This window comes from Pundamilia nyererei, unplaced genomic scaffold (assembly GCF_000239375.1).
Source record: "Pundamilia nyererei isolate P.nyererei 1_Seehausen unplaced genomic scaffold, PunNye1.0 scaffold00171, whole genome shotgun sequence".
NCBI lineage: Eukaryota > Metazoa > Chordata > Actinopteri > Cichliformes > Cichlidae > Pundamilia > Pundamilia nyererei.
In genome coordinates, this window is record NW_005187572.1 from 868,295 (window position 1) to 884,452 (window position 16,158).

The following is a 16,158-nucleotide window of genomic DNA, read 5'->3' on the forward strand; positions in this document are numbered from 1 at the left end:
TTTGCTGGAGGTTTCTTCCTGTTAAAAGGTCGTTTTTCCTTCCCGTTGTCACCAAAGTTCTTGCAGATAAGGAGTCATATGATTGTTAGGTTTTTCTCTTTGTGTATTATTGTAGGGTCTACCTTACAATATAAAGCGCCTTGAGGTGATGTTGGTGCTGTATAAATAAAACTGAATTGAATTGAAATAACGAGGTCAGTCTATATTTAGGTATATATATATATACCTATATATAGACTGTATAGACCTATATATAGCTCAAACCTATATATAGGTTTGAGCAACACCGCGCATTCTTCAGACTGCTCTAAACATTTGGAGAGTGAATGTGCCTCATCTGGTCATCACTGATCTCTGGCTCTAGGAAATCTCTGGCTGTGAGGAGAGCCAATCTACTTCCTGTTAACCCCATTGTATAGGAACTAACTTCCGCTCTAGCTGAGTGTTGAACAGGACAAAAAGAAATCCCACAGTTTATTAGACACTAGCATTCTGCTAATGTGTGTTTCTGTATCTCCATGCATGCAGAGGAGCAGGCGACTGTGGTGACTGAAAACGCTGCAGCTATAAAATTTCAGCTGCTGCTCGCTTCATGCCTCAAATAAAAACGGCAGAAGCTACAAATTGCTTTATGGTGGTATGATGTCCCTAAAACTCACAGAAAGGTATTTTTGGACAATAAAAAACAATTGTCTCAACCCTTCCATCAAAATGTATTTATTTATGGACTATTTCAGAGGAAGTACGTTATTGTAAAAGTACTCTGCTGTGAGCACAAAAGCCCCACCCCCCTGCTGTAATTCCTTTTAGGAGGCGCAGTGAAAGATGGCTTTTAACAACTTGTTTCAGACAGAGGATGTGGCACTGAAACAAGACCCAGAATGAGATAAATTAGCATTGTTTTGAACTGTGGGTCATACACAGCTACTCTGATAGAGTCCAAGAATAAAAATACGAGGCTGGAAATGGATAATCCTTTTATGCTGGTGTTCTCTTTTATAAAAATCTGCACCCTTTTTAATCCCACTTGAGAAGAAATAAGTTGTAACATGTTTTGCTGGAGGGAAAGCAGTGGTAAACTTACAACCCAAACTATCACTGGTCTCACGTCATCTCATCATGTGAGATGGTTTCTGGGTCCTGAACCTCATGCCGACAGACTCTCAGACTGTTTTTCCCGGCATCGCTCGGCTCACATGAGCCTTTCTTTTCCCAAAGGTTTTGTTTGTTTAATATTTTACTTGGGAAGCCCGTCTTCATGGATGATATTAAAAGTTAAGTTTGAAATGTTTGTATTCCACGTGAACTCATGGTTTCTTTTCCACCAATGCATGACCTTTGACTTTATTAGATAGATTAATCTTATTCCTGGGAGCAGCATGGAAATTTTATAGTGGCCTCTGACATGTGTGATCTACATGTGTCTTTTCCACGATGGTCTGTGTCCATGTTTTATACAGGCAGGTTATGACCCCTGATGCTGCAGCACAGAGGGAGCCTGGGGGCCCGGCTGCCAGGGCGAGGGTGGTGGGCGGGTCAGTGTAGATTGCCTGCAGATGTTGTTTTTGGGGGATCCTGTGGTTACTTAACAACAAGTGGAGCATAAATCTCCCAAGCTCTGTGTTGTATAAGAAACAGCAGATCCTTTTTGGTTAGATGGATCGCAGTGGCAAGACTGTGATGGTGTTGTATGTAGTACCACATGGTTGTCATGTGACTTTATTCACAAACAGAGCACTTAAGAACCTAATTGTCCTCCGTTCTCTCATCTCTGGTCTTTGAGACTTTACTTTGCAGAAGCCGTCTGTTTACAGGTTCCACTGTACAACAACATTTCATTGTTAAAATTTTATTCACAGCATGTCTTTTGTCCCGCCTTCCTTCTCTCAACCCAACCGGTCACGGCAGATGGCCCCGCCCCTCCCTGAGCCTGGTTCTACCGGAGGTTTCTTCCTGTTCAAAGGGAGTTTTTCCTTCCCACTGTTGCCAAGGTGTTTGCTCATAGAAGGTCATAGGATTGCTGGGTTTTTCTCTGTATGTATTATTTTAGGGTCTATCTTACAATATAAAGCACCTTGAGGCGGCTGTTGTTGTGATTTGGTGCTGTATAAATAAAACTGAATTGAATTGAAATGGTGTATTGAATTAGAAAAATACCACTTAGGTGAAGGAAAGCAGCCTTACATGTATGTCTATACTGTGTGTGCTGAAGAACATATCTTGGTCTGAAATTACGCCGGTGTTCCTCACAGGATCACTCGAGGCCAAGGTAAAGCCATCCAGACTAAGTACCTGGTTAAATAACATCACAACTTTAGGGATTTTTGCATTAAAAAAAGACTGAAAACTCATTACATAAGAACCTTTTAGAAAATCTTTCTGGTATATCATGTGGTCACAAACTGTATTTTATTTGCTAAAATATCTTGGTCGTTTGAGGTTATAGCGCTTTATAAATAGTTGCTGCTCCCTTTCCAGAAGGCGTCATCACACTGGTTACCAGCGCATGTTTGATTTGGCAGACTTTATATTGGATGCCCTTCTTGACCCAAACAAAAGCACGAAATAACAAAAAAAAGGAAATAAGGACGACATAATCAGTGCAACACATATTGATAAAAACTGCAGTTTCTCTTGTGGCCACTCAAGACTGACTTCTAAAGTGAGTCACTCTCCATAGACTCCCTTGTTGAAATAGCCAACTTTAGAGCAAAAATTATCATGCTTACTGCTTGCTACGCAAATTATTTTCCACTCCTTGATCAATTTATTCCTTAATGAGAACTGTTTAGGTATAAATATTACTATATTAATAATTATTAAGTAATATTACTATTACTCACCTGTTTAAACTTTATTAGCCACGTGTTTGTCTGAGTAACAGATAGGACACTAACTGTCTGCTAGGATTAACCTCAGCTAACTGAGCTCACCGAACTGGACATGTAGGCCATGTTGATTGCTGTAAGAGCTACTAGTATGGTCTGACTACTGTTTAGATTCCTAAGCTGTTATCTGCACAGACAAGTTAGTACGATGTCTAGAATTTTGTTGTGCATGCTACTGTACATAGCACTAATTAGCGGGTATGTCCAGCAATAGACCCATAGAGTTGGTTAGCATTTGCTAACCAAACTAGCTAGCGTTAGCAGATAGCTCATCACCTTCTCAACTGAGTAAAAGGGGGAAAGCACATGTTGTTCTTTTATATTGTATCTAGAACTGATGAAAACACTTGAAATATGTTTTTATGAACTGTAATAAATTTACTACGGTGGGAACAGTGATGGCCCTCTCTCTAAAATAATGCTGCTCTGCTCAGAGATGCACAGACTGAGAATAAATATTAGCTTTCCCACAAACAAGGCACCCTGGCCTTTTGACATCATGTCAAATCAGAAAATTAAAAAATAAGCATGAGAAAGACTCAAGGAAAACATTGGTATTTTTTCCACACATTCTTTTTTATTTGTAAATCATAAAAATGAAATTTTTTTATATATAAAACATACACATCATTTGAGCCACATCTGTTATACAAACAAGAAATGTTGCAGTGAATGCTTTACTTTTTTCTGATTTTCTTGTTTCAGTGGAACACAGAAGTTGTAAACAATCAGCAATTTTTTCTCCTGTTAATACTGACAAGGAAAAAAAAACCTAAATAAATAAGGAAAAAAACAGCTTCACTGGACAATGAAAAGAAATCTGGAGTGAGGCGGGACTGAGCATGGCGGGCCGGGCACAGACGCCGAGTTCGAAGCACAGAGAAGTGTTCAGACGAGGACTTTCAGACCCATCGCCGTCCCACAGCACGGTCCCCTCGTCACCTAAAGTACTAATCGCTCCTTATTATAAGACTTGGCCCCTTTTCTCAGTGAACCAAATGAAAACCCCGGGAATAGTGCTGAGTATTTACAGGGTGCGACTTTCTGTGCATCTGAGTTTATTCTCCGTGTCGTCTGAAATCATTATGTTGAAACATAATTCATATTTTCATAGATCTGATTTGTACATATTTATTCATACATCGTCCCAGCCCCTCGGAGGTATACTATGATGTGGAATAACAGTAAGAGGGGCTGCGAGGTCTGCTCAGTACAGTACAGTACATCTTCCAGAGACATCAATGTAATCTTGGGATTCGGTTTGAGAGATATTCAGCACCGGACTGAAGGACGTGGACTGGACTGCAGTGGATTTGGATGTCTTTGCGTAATGGGAATGGCTTCAGTTTCTTGGTTTTATCTCTTTAATATTCAAGTACGAGCAAACTGTACAACTGCATGCAACATACAAGCGGCCCTACAGTATGTGGAGCTAACACGCGTATCTAGATTTTTTTTGTTTGTTTGTTTACAAAAATGTGCATGCAGCTTGGAACGGGTTCCAAAGTCATGCTGCCCCTCCCCCCTCTGGGTGGGAGGAGCCTGCAGGCCGGACGGAGGATGAGCGTTGGCGTCCCGACGGATCAATCTGATTGGCCCACATTCACCGAGATGCACGAGGAAAAAACTGTGACAATATTTGTTGTTCTGTTTGCCTCCGAACGTCGAGACGAAACGATGAAGAGAACCGGTGACGGGAGGATTGCTGCTTTTTGTCCTTTTTTTGTTTTTGATTTTTTTAGCTATGTATTATTTTTTTTCTTCAAAACGTTAAACTTTTTGTTGTAAAAAAATCAAGCTCTTGTGCTTGTGTTTAAATTTAAAAAGAAAAAAATGTTGAACTAAAGATTGGATAAAAACCTTTACCATGCCGGGAGGGAGGGAATGTGCCTCCCAAAAAATGTGAAAAATTAGACGCCCCTGTCTCGCTCTCACATAGGTGAACAAAGATTTACGTTTTCTTTTTTTTACATTGACATTGTACCCTTGTGATATTTCAAAGTGACATAAATTTTACTTATTGGTCAACCTCCTGGGAGGCCTAATATACAACTATACAAAGACGACTGGCCTGCACGCTTGCCAGCAAAACAACGCTAATCTCACATGTAAAAATCTAACCTGTTCCCCGCCCTCTTCCTGCATAACACTTGCAGACATTTAATAGCTTCTTTTTTTTTAATCTCTTGTATTTTATTTTTACTCTCCATGCACACACCAGACTGACAACATTATCATGAGCATTTTTAAAAACATCTTGTGCCAGTAGTAACGAAGGGAAAGAAATGAACAACAAAGCAAACACGCTGAAACGGTGCGGCTTCAGAGCAGCCATGGTAAACATATTGAAAAGAGGATCTTTCCACAGAGAGGGGGGGACCAGTAATGCGGCTCCGAGGTCTAGGCACCAGAAGAAGGCCCTGTGCTTCCAGACTGAGCACCCCGTCCCCCACACACGGCGGGGACGGGAATACCAGCAGTCTGTTGGGGTTCTGGAGGAGGCCACTGCAGGGAGCGCAGCGCCGCCTGCAGGAGCGGAGGGTGATTACCTCTTGTCTCGAGTCCATACATTCCGATGCTTTACATACATTTCTTTGCTATTGTTGATTCGGTTAAAAGCCACCCTGCTTCGTTTGGATTCTCTGGTACTGTCTGGACAGCTGCTGCACGGCTTCTTCAGCACACACAGAGAAAACACAGAGACTTTTCCTCGAATGGACATGAAACACTGAAATGCGACGCTCCCTACGACAGACAAAATTAACCGCGGCAGGAGTGATTGTCAGATTTCAACAAAGCTTTCTCGTGTTTCTGATTGTTGTTGTTCTACAGTTCTGCCGTTAGTATTTCATTTCTCTCCGAGTTTTAGTTTTAGTTTTTTCTCGGTGGTGTAGAGCTGTTTGTCCACTAAGATCGGACCCCGGGCGGTCCGGACGAGCTGTCAAGAGACGACTGAGAAGCTCGTCGCGTCAGGGAGGCAAGTGTCGGATCCACCAGAGAGGATGGTGGGAACAGCTTGTACCAACCGATGACTGTGCTTGATAAGTCCAGCTCCTCCAATAAGATTTGTGCAACTCCCATGAAACTTTTATGGTCCATGCGGCCATAGTCTCCCCATACAATCACCTGAAGGAAAAAATAATTTCACGTTGTCATGTTGCTCTGCTCGATTTCCGTCAGCATGAAGTAGGAGGGGGGGAAGCATTTAACTTTGTGATGAAGGGAAATAAATCTCCTGCTCACCTGTAACACTTTCCCCTGCGGGCTCTCCTCAAATAGCAGTGCTTGCTGGTACAGTGGGTCAAGTGTTTTCCGTGCAATCTTGGTTTTCTTTTTGGCTACGTACGCTCCATTATTCAGCAGATAGACTTTGACATATGGAGCTGACGGCAGAAACAGAGCAATAAAAAAAGCCATTAGTGGGAACACTATCGGCTCTCAGGGCTGGTTGTACGAACGCAAAGAACAGGTGAGCTTGAGTCGAGTGTATATACTGGATTATAATAACATGTGTGTGAGTGATGGAGGGATTAGTTGGTCTGTGGCGGCTTCAGTCAGGTTGGGCGCTTACCAGGGAGAGATTTGGATCCTGGCTTCTGTACAAGTCCTCGTGCTCTGATCACCTCCACCTCCAGCTGACCCTTTTTCTCCATCATACCGATCTGGATATCACCTAAAAAACACAGCACAAAAAATAAGAAAACAAAGAGCTCAACACCAACATCTACTACCGACAGGAGCGCAGACTTAATGCATAGGTAACACTCTCAGCCTGGCACAATTAAATCGATCATCATCAACAATAACAATAAAAAAGAACAAGATTAAGTACAAATAATCATAAGAAACAATAAAAATATAAAATTAATAGTTATAAGAACATGAAAACAGTCTCTCTTTCTCCCTCCCTATGTCCTGATTGTCGTGTGCACTCATGTGCTGAACATTGCTGCATTGTCCTACTGGAGGACTTAAATGCTCACATGGGCAATGACAGAATGATCTAGAAGGGTGTGAATGGGAGGGACCGGCTGCACCGCAGTTTCTCCAAATTGAACACGATGTTCAAACATGAGCGTGTCCAAAAGTCCACGTGGCACCAGGACACCCTGCGTCGCAGGTCAGTGATTCATTTTTGCACTTCACCACCTGTTGGTGAGTTGCATCAGGTGGCAATGGAAGATGTTGGACAGTGAGGGTGAACTTGGCAAAGGCCAGAGTGTCAAGCTCTTCAGCTCTCACTTTGAGCAAAACTTTAAAAGCATTCTGTGGAAAGCGGACCCTAGTGTGGCGGTAATCCCTGAATCAGATGAACAGCAGAGGTTAAAGGAGCCATCAAGCAGTGGGAGGGATTCTATCAAGCATGGTGAGCAGAGGAAGCTGACAGGTACCAACAGGCCAAGTGGATTGCAGCTCTTGCAGTACCAAAAAACTCAGGTATGGGAGGAGCTCAGCGAGGCCATTGAGCAGGACTTTTAGTCGACCTTGAAGCAAGTCCGGCAAATCGTCAGGTGACTCGAGTGGCGTGGACAGCTCCCTGCAAACACTTTTTATAGCAGGGATGCAACTCTGCTGACCTCAACTCAGGACATAGTTTGGTGGTGTGAGGAATACATCAAGGATCTTCTCAGCCCCACTGACAGACCTTCTGCAGTGGACACAGTGAATGGGGCGAATGAGATTTTCCCTGAATTTCTCAAGGCTATGTGGCCTGAGGATCTCGTGCTTGATTTTCGTAGATGATGTAGCTCCGCTGGCTTTATCAAGCAGTGACCTCCAACTTGCACTGGGGCAGTCTGTGGCCCAGTATGAAATGAACCACGACATGCTGGAAAGATCACATTTCTCGGCTGACTCGGGAACGTCTTCCCACCTGAAGAAGTGGAGGAGAGGCTGGGAAGATGGAAGACTGGGATTGTCTGCTTAGATTGATGCCTCACGACCAAGAGAAGAGGATGAATGGCACAATCAACATTTAAAATAAAATACCAGAAATATCCAAAATATGTCAGAGAAATTCATGCTAGAAATACTCAAGACACACAAAAATACAAAGTAAAGTAGCAAAAACATTACAATACTAATGATTTCTGACTTTTTCTGGCATTTTCACGATTCATTGTTAAAGGCAAAAAAACCTTTACAACATCTATCCATGCATGCACAAATAAAGCTTTAAAAAATACCCCAAATAATTCAAAAGAAGAGAGAAGAGGTTTTGTACCGATGGCAGGAGTAGCCAGTGTTTGTCTTCCCACTAACTGAGCTGGTCCGAGTCCATCCAGGAAGTCACTGAACTGACTGCTGGCACCTAGATTCACTCCAGAAAAGATCAAGCTACCACAGAAAACACAAAACAGCCCATTATTAACTCTAAAAATCACCAACCTATATACAAATGTGTCATCAGTCTTGCTGATGGCCCCACTCAGTCAGCACATGTGGTGGATTCACTTTGCTGCCTCCAGGAGAATTTCACTTGCACTCATTATTTATAACAAGAAAAAATATCTACGTGATTGTCCAAGCGACAGAAAACAGCCGGTCTTAATTTGACTCTGTCTGAGTTTTGGTTTTATCGTCGCCTCACACTCTCCACGCTGACTCATTTTTAAACTGCGTGCGCGTTATATTAGACTGTGTTTACTCTCAGTCGGCCAACACATACAGAAATACCCGCAGGCGGGAATGGATGTCTCCCTCAGAACATGCTGACATGCAGTCATTACTGTCACTCTAACTCATTTCATTCAGGACGTCTTTGTGACACAGAGAGTGCAGATGACGAGTAGCAGAAGGACGGGTTTACTGACTTCCCCTCAGAGTTGCAGCTGTTCATGCTGCCGTTGTTGGACTCTCTGCTGGGCTGCCGGCTCATGTTCCTCGTCAGCTCCACGGCCATGCCGGTCTCCGTGCTCCTCTGGATGGACGCTCCTTTCTCCTTCTTACTCTTCCCCTCTGGAGGTAAACGAGAGCGAGAGGAAGAATCATCAAGCAGACAATATTTTGATAACAGACTCCAGTGAAGGAATGGCTCTTTTCTTTAAAACCGATACCACAGGAAAGTTGTTAGGCTGAAGCTATAGATACTTACAACAATTAGGAGTGATACATTCCCCTCCCACAATTAAAACATGAACAAAGCAGAGGATATTTTTATTTATATGGCACCACTGCACGTTTTATATTGTTCATGGTTTGCGTTTGCAGATGGCCCCGCCCCTCTCTGAGCTTGGTTCTGTTGGAGGTCTCTTCCTGTTAAAAGGGAGTTCTTCCTTCCCGCTGTTGCCACGTGTTGCTCATATGGGGACATTTGATCATATTTGTTTCTATAACTAATATTGCAGTGTCTTTGACCTACAATATATACAAATAAAACTGAATTAAGAAGCAGATGGCTAAGATGGATGGATTTGTGTCATTTGGCTTTAGGTATCATCTGCATAGCAATGAAAATGTATCCAGTGCTCTGTAACACTATTGAGGGGAAACATGTATAATGTAAAAATAGTGGTCCAAACATTGAGATCTGTGGAACGCTCCTCGTTTAAATCAACAAAACTAAATTTATGAGATATGTAGGATTCAAACAAAACACCAGTGGTGCGTCTGAGTTTGTAATTTCGGATCAGTTGTGTGTGCTGTACTGAGGACGAGCAGGACAAGCACAGAGAGGAGTCCACTGTCAACGGCCATAAAACGATGATTTGTAACCTTCACTATAGCTGTTTTAATGCTCCTCTAGATCATCATCCAGCTGCTTGACAACTACTCTTTGGAGAATCTTTGAAATAAAAAGAAGGTTAGAAATTGGCCTATAATTAGCCAGATGGAGACAGATGGATCAAATAAGAGCTTTTTAGGTAATGGTTTAATTATAGTGCTCCTTAAAAACACAACACAACAAATGCACATCAAAATGACGTGAGAAAAGTTTGGAGACATTATCTTAATGTTTTTAAGTATAGATCGCATCCAAATATCCGGAGACTCAGACTCAGTTCACGCTTTACACGAACATTTTAAGCCTTGAAGGAAATGTGCAGTCGTGCACTGCTCTTGCCTTTGTAAAGAAAACTGCAACTTGTTCTTGAAAGGTGCTACTGTTTTTAAATAAAGATATTATTATTCTTGGTAGTCCCGTATCATGAGTGATTACTCAAATGACCCCACAAAGTGATTCATCTAGAAGGTGGAAAATCCCAGAGTATCAGGATTCACACAAAGATTTTGCTGTTGTGGTTTTGGAGTTTGGTCTAACTTAGAATAATGTTTCTGCATTTTCAGAGGACAGAGTTCACTCAGTGGCCTAAACAGTAAACCATTCATAAGTTAGACAAAGCTGAATATCACAAGATAGCCCACAGATCCAGTTCAGGACTGTTTGATCTCGCTGTCTGAACCACGGTCAAAGTTGCGCCCATGTTCTGTAGAATCTGTTCACCAGCAGTAAACAGGAAATTGTTGGGCAGAAAAACAGCCAAAAAACCCCACTGTGTGGCATCTCGGACAGGGGCGCGTCTGCCTTCTGACTCATGATGTTGGAAAACAACATTTCTGAGCCTCCCATTATCCTGTGTCTAAAATCTCACAGTAAATAGTTTAGAAAATACAAGTGAGCCTCTCTTACCTGCACTCGGCATCATCCATCATGACCAAGAGAGACTTTTTTACATTAGGCTGATGTTCGTCCTTTCTCTACTTCCTCTCTCCCCTCTCTACATCAGTGGCAGTGGGCGAGCGACCCCCTGAAGGCCTAATATTCTCTAATAGCTTTTTATGCCCTCTACAGAGAAGAGAAGTACAGCATTTGGCTTTCATCGTACATGCCCCGGTGGTGGAAGTGGATGCTGGGCTTGGACGAGCCACACTCTGTTGTGTGACCGCGAGCCGAGCTGTGGTTGTTTGTCTTTATGACGAGCGCTGGGCCAGCGACAGCAGCAGAAGTTTGTCTTTTACAGAACAAAAGGACACTTTCAATTTGCGGTGCTTGGGTACAGTCTGTACCTCGGGACAAAATGCAATGAATATTTCTGTATGGATGTGGTTGTTATTAGCTTAGCTGTAGCTTAAGGGTTCAAACCTGCATTCTCTAAGTCGAAGTGATCGCACACAGTAGTTTAACGGTGCAGCTGCTGTTTTAACCATATTTTCTTTAGAGAAAACCAACACGAGAAATCACCTAGACTCCTGGGTTTGGTTAAATTAGATAATGTAATCAAGGTTTGCACTTTGCATGTCCTTTTGTAGGCAAAAATGAAGAATCTGGAAAAGTATAGAGTCATATGACAAAAACCTTTGGGGATCCCCAGACCTCTGCCTCCCTTTGAGCTCTTATTACCTCTGTAATGTGGTTTCTGTTAGTGTTTGAATTGTTTCTGTTCTTAACGTTTGTGCTAAAGTTGGTCTAACCACCCCGGTGTCCTTTGGCATCTTAAGTCTCCATTTCCTGTTTTATTTTGGTAGCTGGTTGTTACTTGTGTTTTGTATTTAATTTTACTTGCCTTGTTGTTTTAATTACTTTCAGCTCTGTCCAGTTTGCTTGGTTACCTCTGGAGTGAGTATTTACTCTTTTGGTACTCTACACCTATAAAATTAAAGGCGTCTTTTCACTTTCTTTGAGTCTGTCTGCGTTTGGGTTTTGTCTCCACGCTTTTTGATTGCTTGCATCAAATTCACTAATTCCTTAGTTGAAGTCAAATTAAAGGCAAGAAGTTTGTCACTTGACAAATGCAGGCAAAGCACCAATGTGCTCTGACTTTCAGCCCAGTGTCATCAGAAAACTTGACCAGAAATCTGCCCCACTGAGAATTCGTGCAGCTGTCTGTGCACATGATAAAAAGCAGAGGAGAAAGACTTAGCCTTGTGGGGAGCCAGAGTTTGAGATAATAGGATTGGGCATGCAGGCATTTCCAAAAGCCCACTGAACTCTGTCAGTTAAAAAAATGAAAAGCAACAATAAATGTGATCGGGTAATGTCGGGACTGCATCTCATTGAACGTGGAAGAAAAATCTGCAAATCAACCTCCCATGTAAGATTTTGGTTTTCAAGATTCTTATATGCGCTGTCTAGAATGAAGAGCTTTGCCCACTAGACAAGCAAACCGCAGTGAATCTAGTTTATCACCAATTAAGCACACGTCATGTTTTCAAAGATTTTCATGACAAAGGATGTAAGTGCAGCTGGTCTGAACTGGTTACTTCGGATTTTGGAACAGGCATTACAGTTGATGTTTTCCATATACTGGATATGTTGCCACCCTCTGCACACCTCTGAGAAAGTGCAGAAAGGATCTCAGTGAGCTGATTAGCACAGTAATGCAGTGTGTGTCCACAGAGCCAGCGGGCTTCCTCATATTAACCCTCTTCAATCAGGTTGGGACTTCTTGCATTATTAAAATATCATTCTGAGGCGTGAGAGACTTCCTCGCTCATTAACATTCCTCAAGAAGTCAGATCTTGCAGATGACATCATGCATTTAATTAAACTTTACATATTGTACCTTTAATGGAAAAAAGAATGCAGGTTAGCAGAGGATGGAATCAGATTAGAGAACGCTTTTGGAAAGTGACATACAGCAGATGGATGTTATGGATGTTAGGTATCTCCACCCTCTTTTCTAAATATTGTCATGTCTGCTTCCAAAAAACTAACATGGTCCAAAATCTTTAGTTTTAAGTTTTTTTTAAAAATACAGTCCTATGAAATTCCAGCAAATCCCTGAAACCGCCGACTCACCGGGGCCGCTGATCTGCGACGTGCTGCGGCTGCGACGGTTGCCAACGATGGCCACCACCCGCGCGCTGAGGCTGGAGCGTCTCTTCTTGCTGCCGCTGCCCACCGTGCCCAGCGCCGTGTCTGATTGGCTGCCGTCTGTGCGCTCCTGGGTGTAGATCTCTCCGCTCACGCTGGAACTCTTCAGCATGCTGCGGCCCATGGACGCTCGCATCTGCCGACTGGAGAGAGAAGGCGAAGCGTGACTTTGTGACCTGGTGTGTTTGATAGATGTTGTTATTAAGCTCTCTTTTACTTCGAGTGTACTGTACCTTTACTGTGGCACAACAACAAAAACAGCATGACTGATGGGAGGTGGGGATGACGAACATTGCTGAGGAAGCGTGTTTAATAAAAGAGCATCAAATAAAAGTCTGGAGTCCCAAAGAAAAGAAATGCAGTATTATCATCAACGTGTCACATGAGTCAAAACTCAAGCTTTACAAGCCAAACTTGACATCTTACAGTTTTAATGTCATTAAACATGTCGTTTAGCCTCATGTCTGCTCTGTTGACCAATCTGAGCACATTAAAATTAAGATTTAAGACTAAAACGTAATTTCCAATTATAGTTTCAGTTAATTGTTTTTTTCTCCTGTCTAGTTTTTATTTGTCACATTTTTCCTTGTAAGTGACATCTACATTCCTAATCATTTGACTCATATAAAGGAACTATATGTTTGGCCCTTTATGTTTTCTTCCCTATTTAGACACTTCTGAAATAATCGAAGCCAAATCATAAGTGGTTGGTAACAGAGCTGTGCTGTGAAACCCTCAAAAAAAGAGAATAAGAATGAAGTAGAATGTTCCAGCAGTTTATAGCTGAGCATATTATCTATTAAAGTTCAGTCTTCTTAAACAAGCCGCTACACACGGACAGAACGTGTCCAGCAATCGATGCTGTCTCCTAGGGATTCGGAGGAGCTGTCGCATGTCCATCAGCTCAGAGGGGGCCAAAGTACTGCAAGAGAGTCCAGCTACGCTGCCCCTATCACCCAAACTCTCCGCTCCCTGTGGGTCCCTGACAGCTACAGCCCAGTGACCAAGAGGAGAAAGCGGGAGGGTGGTTTGAGGCCTCTCCACCTCTCCCTGCAGGGGAGTTAGAGAAGGGCGTGTAGAACAGGGGTAGGGTGGAAGGGGAGGATCCAGGTCTTGAGGGTGGAGGGGGTCCAGGCAGTCACAGCACAGGATGCATGCAAGGAGGGATCTGAGACATGCGAGGAGGATTACACAAACACAAACACATATAAACAGGCACAGGGGAAAAAAATCAGTCTAATCACATTTGCTGTTTTTGGCTAAAAGGCTTGTGATTTGTGTGTGTGTGTGTTTTTTCCAGCTCATTTTTAAAATGTCAGCAGGAAAATTTATGCATTTGTCTGTTTGTGTGGTTTTATTCTGAAATGTCAGCGTGTCTGACCACAAACGTCTATGCAAACAAATGCAGTAGAAGGCAGGACTCACAAAAGCTTAAATGAGCAGCAGCTCATCAATTATTAGGAATTAGGAAGGAGAACCACATCAAACGTGGGGGAATTAAAGAGGAAGGATAGGTTAAAGGACAGCTGTAACAGAAAAAGATGTAAAGACTGTCTAATCTCCTCTGTATGCACTCAGTCACTTCCACAAGCCATCATCAAAGCGGCCTGGAGGAGACGTGAAAATATCCACTGAATGCTTGCACTAATATCCAGCTCTGAGTGAAAACTGACCCGCGGCCTGCAGTCGATGTGCATCAACTCGTTACTAATTCCTGCCCACCCTCTGTCTAAAAACACATTACAGGCTTTCTGACACTGACCAGCTTTTATAAATGTAGTCCGACTCCACTGTCTGCTTTTAAAATCCAACTCTGTGTTTGAACTGAATAAAATGCTGCTCAGTCCATTACACGCGTTCTTTGTTTCCAGCATGCAAACAACGGGATATGAAAATCTGAACGCCTCACTGTAATACTAGACCTCTCTTGTTTTCGAACACTGAGGGACTCCCAACGGAAGGCTAAACAATGTCAAAATGGCTCCTGCATTACCCGGTAATGCATAACCAGTACACCGACTGTGCAGCATTACCACAATTAAGCCAAAAACCGGAGTTCCTCTACCAGCTACACAAGGCCTGATTTGAAAGTGAGTCGCTCCCCACGGACTGTTGAAATGTGCGACTGTGTGCAAAGAACTTGTGGTCTCTGCAATTAGATGGAATCTGTTTGTGATACGGAAATTAACTGTGATAAATCAGCAAAAGCTGCAAATCTGTTGTTATCTAGATGGCAACAGAGCAGAAATTCACATCAAGTGGTTGCATGTAAGCCAGAACCTCGAAGGTGTGAAACTGAAATATGGAAATACCTCCACAAATACTGACGGAGTTGCTGCAGGACAGGAATTTAACTGCAAAATGCACCACCACCACACCAGGTGGGTTTTATCTTTCAGTAATACATTCTTTTCTTCTTTTGCACATCTAATTTTTCCTCTCTGTAATTTTGAGTTTGAATGTGCAGCCCATGGGAAAAATAAGCGGACCCCCGTGTCTTAAATTAATATGCAAACCTCATTTTTTGAAGGATTAAAATTAGTGTGCTTCTGTGCTACACAGTAACTCCTTTTTTTTTCAGGTAATGCTCTTAACAGTGAGTCAGTGACAGTGTCACTGACTCACTGTTAAAGGCTGTTATTTACTTTAATATTCCAGTTTGATTGGGCAGATGTGTCAATGTGTGTTGAGTTTTTCACACATCAGTGTGGTGGGGATGCTGTACATCAGAATTTTCTCTCTCTGACTCATAGATCCCAGTTTGTTCATTTTGGCTCTGAAACTATTAAAGGCTGAATTCGTTTGTTTTCAAGTTGAGATTCTTATACTTACAGGGCTCGTTTCAAGCTAGCACCTCCTAAGATAAATCTTAAGGTTAAAAACTGCAACGATAAAGCAAGTTTGGTGTTGGACAAATGGGTCCATAACAAAATGATTGTAGGTAGAGGAGTAAAGAGCCTTAGGGATGAACAGAAGCACTGATGGAGAGCGAGGCTCGACCTTCCTCACTAATGTGTCTGAATGGAAAAAATCCCCACAAACAAGTCTTCCCAGAAGAGTGAAGGCTCAGAGAATCTGATTAATGCCTGCTGACGGAGCTAATGTGACTGTCCACATACTTTTGGCTCTGTGCATGTGACTGTGGTTGCTTTTGTTTTACTGGTGATAAACTAAATAAAGAAAATAATCTATTCCTAACATACAAGCCTCTGACATCAGAGTCCGAGCTGCTTTTAAAAAACCTGGTTCTGATTGATCTGTGTAAAGAACGCCCGTCCTTTTTTCTCTTTTCTCTCACACCTCAATACATTAGCCAGCTAATAAGCTGCACTACATCATCACCTGGCTCACTGTGGAGCAGTGAGATGGGGTCATTTGTCCTTGTCAGCAGTCTGTTACTGGTCAGCTGCTGAAGTAAGTGTGTGTGTGTGTGTGTGTGTGTGTGTGTGTGTGTGT

General features: G+C 42.5%; 1 protein-coding gene across 5 annotated transcripts in view; it reads right to left on the reverse strand.

Moving 5' to 3' along the window:
* Window positions 1–5,694: 5,694 nt before the first annotated feature.
* Window positions 5,695–16,158, reverse strand: part of rims1b (regulating synaptic membrane exocytosis 1b) — an 80,215-nt gene continuing 69,751 nt past the window's right edge. For 4 of the 5 annotated variants that reach the window (XM_013914104.1, XM_013914107.1, XM_013914106.1 and 1 more), the window contains 6 exons: window positions 12,628–12,845; window positions 8,702–8,846; window positions 8,113–8,225; window positions 6,460–6,561; window positions 6,132–6,271; window positions 5,695–6,014 (listed from right to left, as the gene is read on the reverse strand). In XM_013914104.1, coding sequence (XP_013769558.1) covers window positions 5,796–6,014; window positions 6,132–6,271; window positions 6,460–6,561; window positions 8,113–8,225; window positions 8,702–8,846; window positions 12,628–12,845 — 937 coding nt within the window. In that variant the 3' untranslated portion in view covers window positions 5,695–5,795. Of the gene's footprint in view, window positions 6,015–6,131; window positions 6,272–6,459; window positions 6,562–8,112; window positions 8,226–8,701; window positions 8,847–12,627; window positions 12,846–12,935; window positions 13,493–16,158 lie in introns of those variants that run through there. The other variant, XM_005746019.1, reaches the window with a different exon arrangement.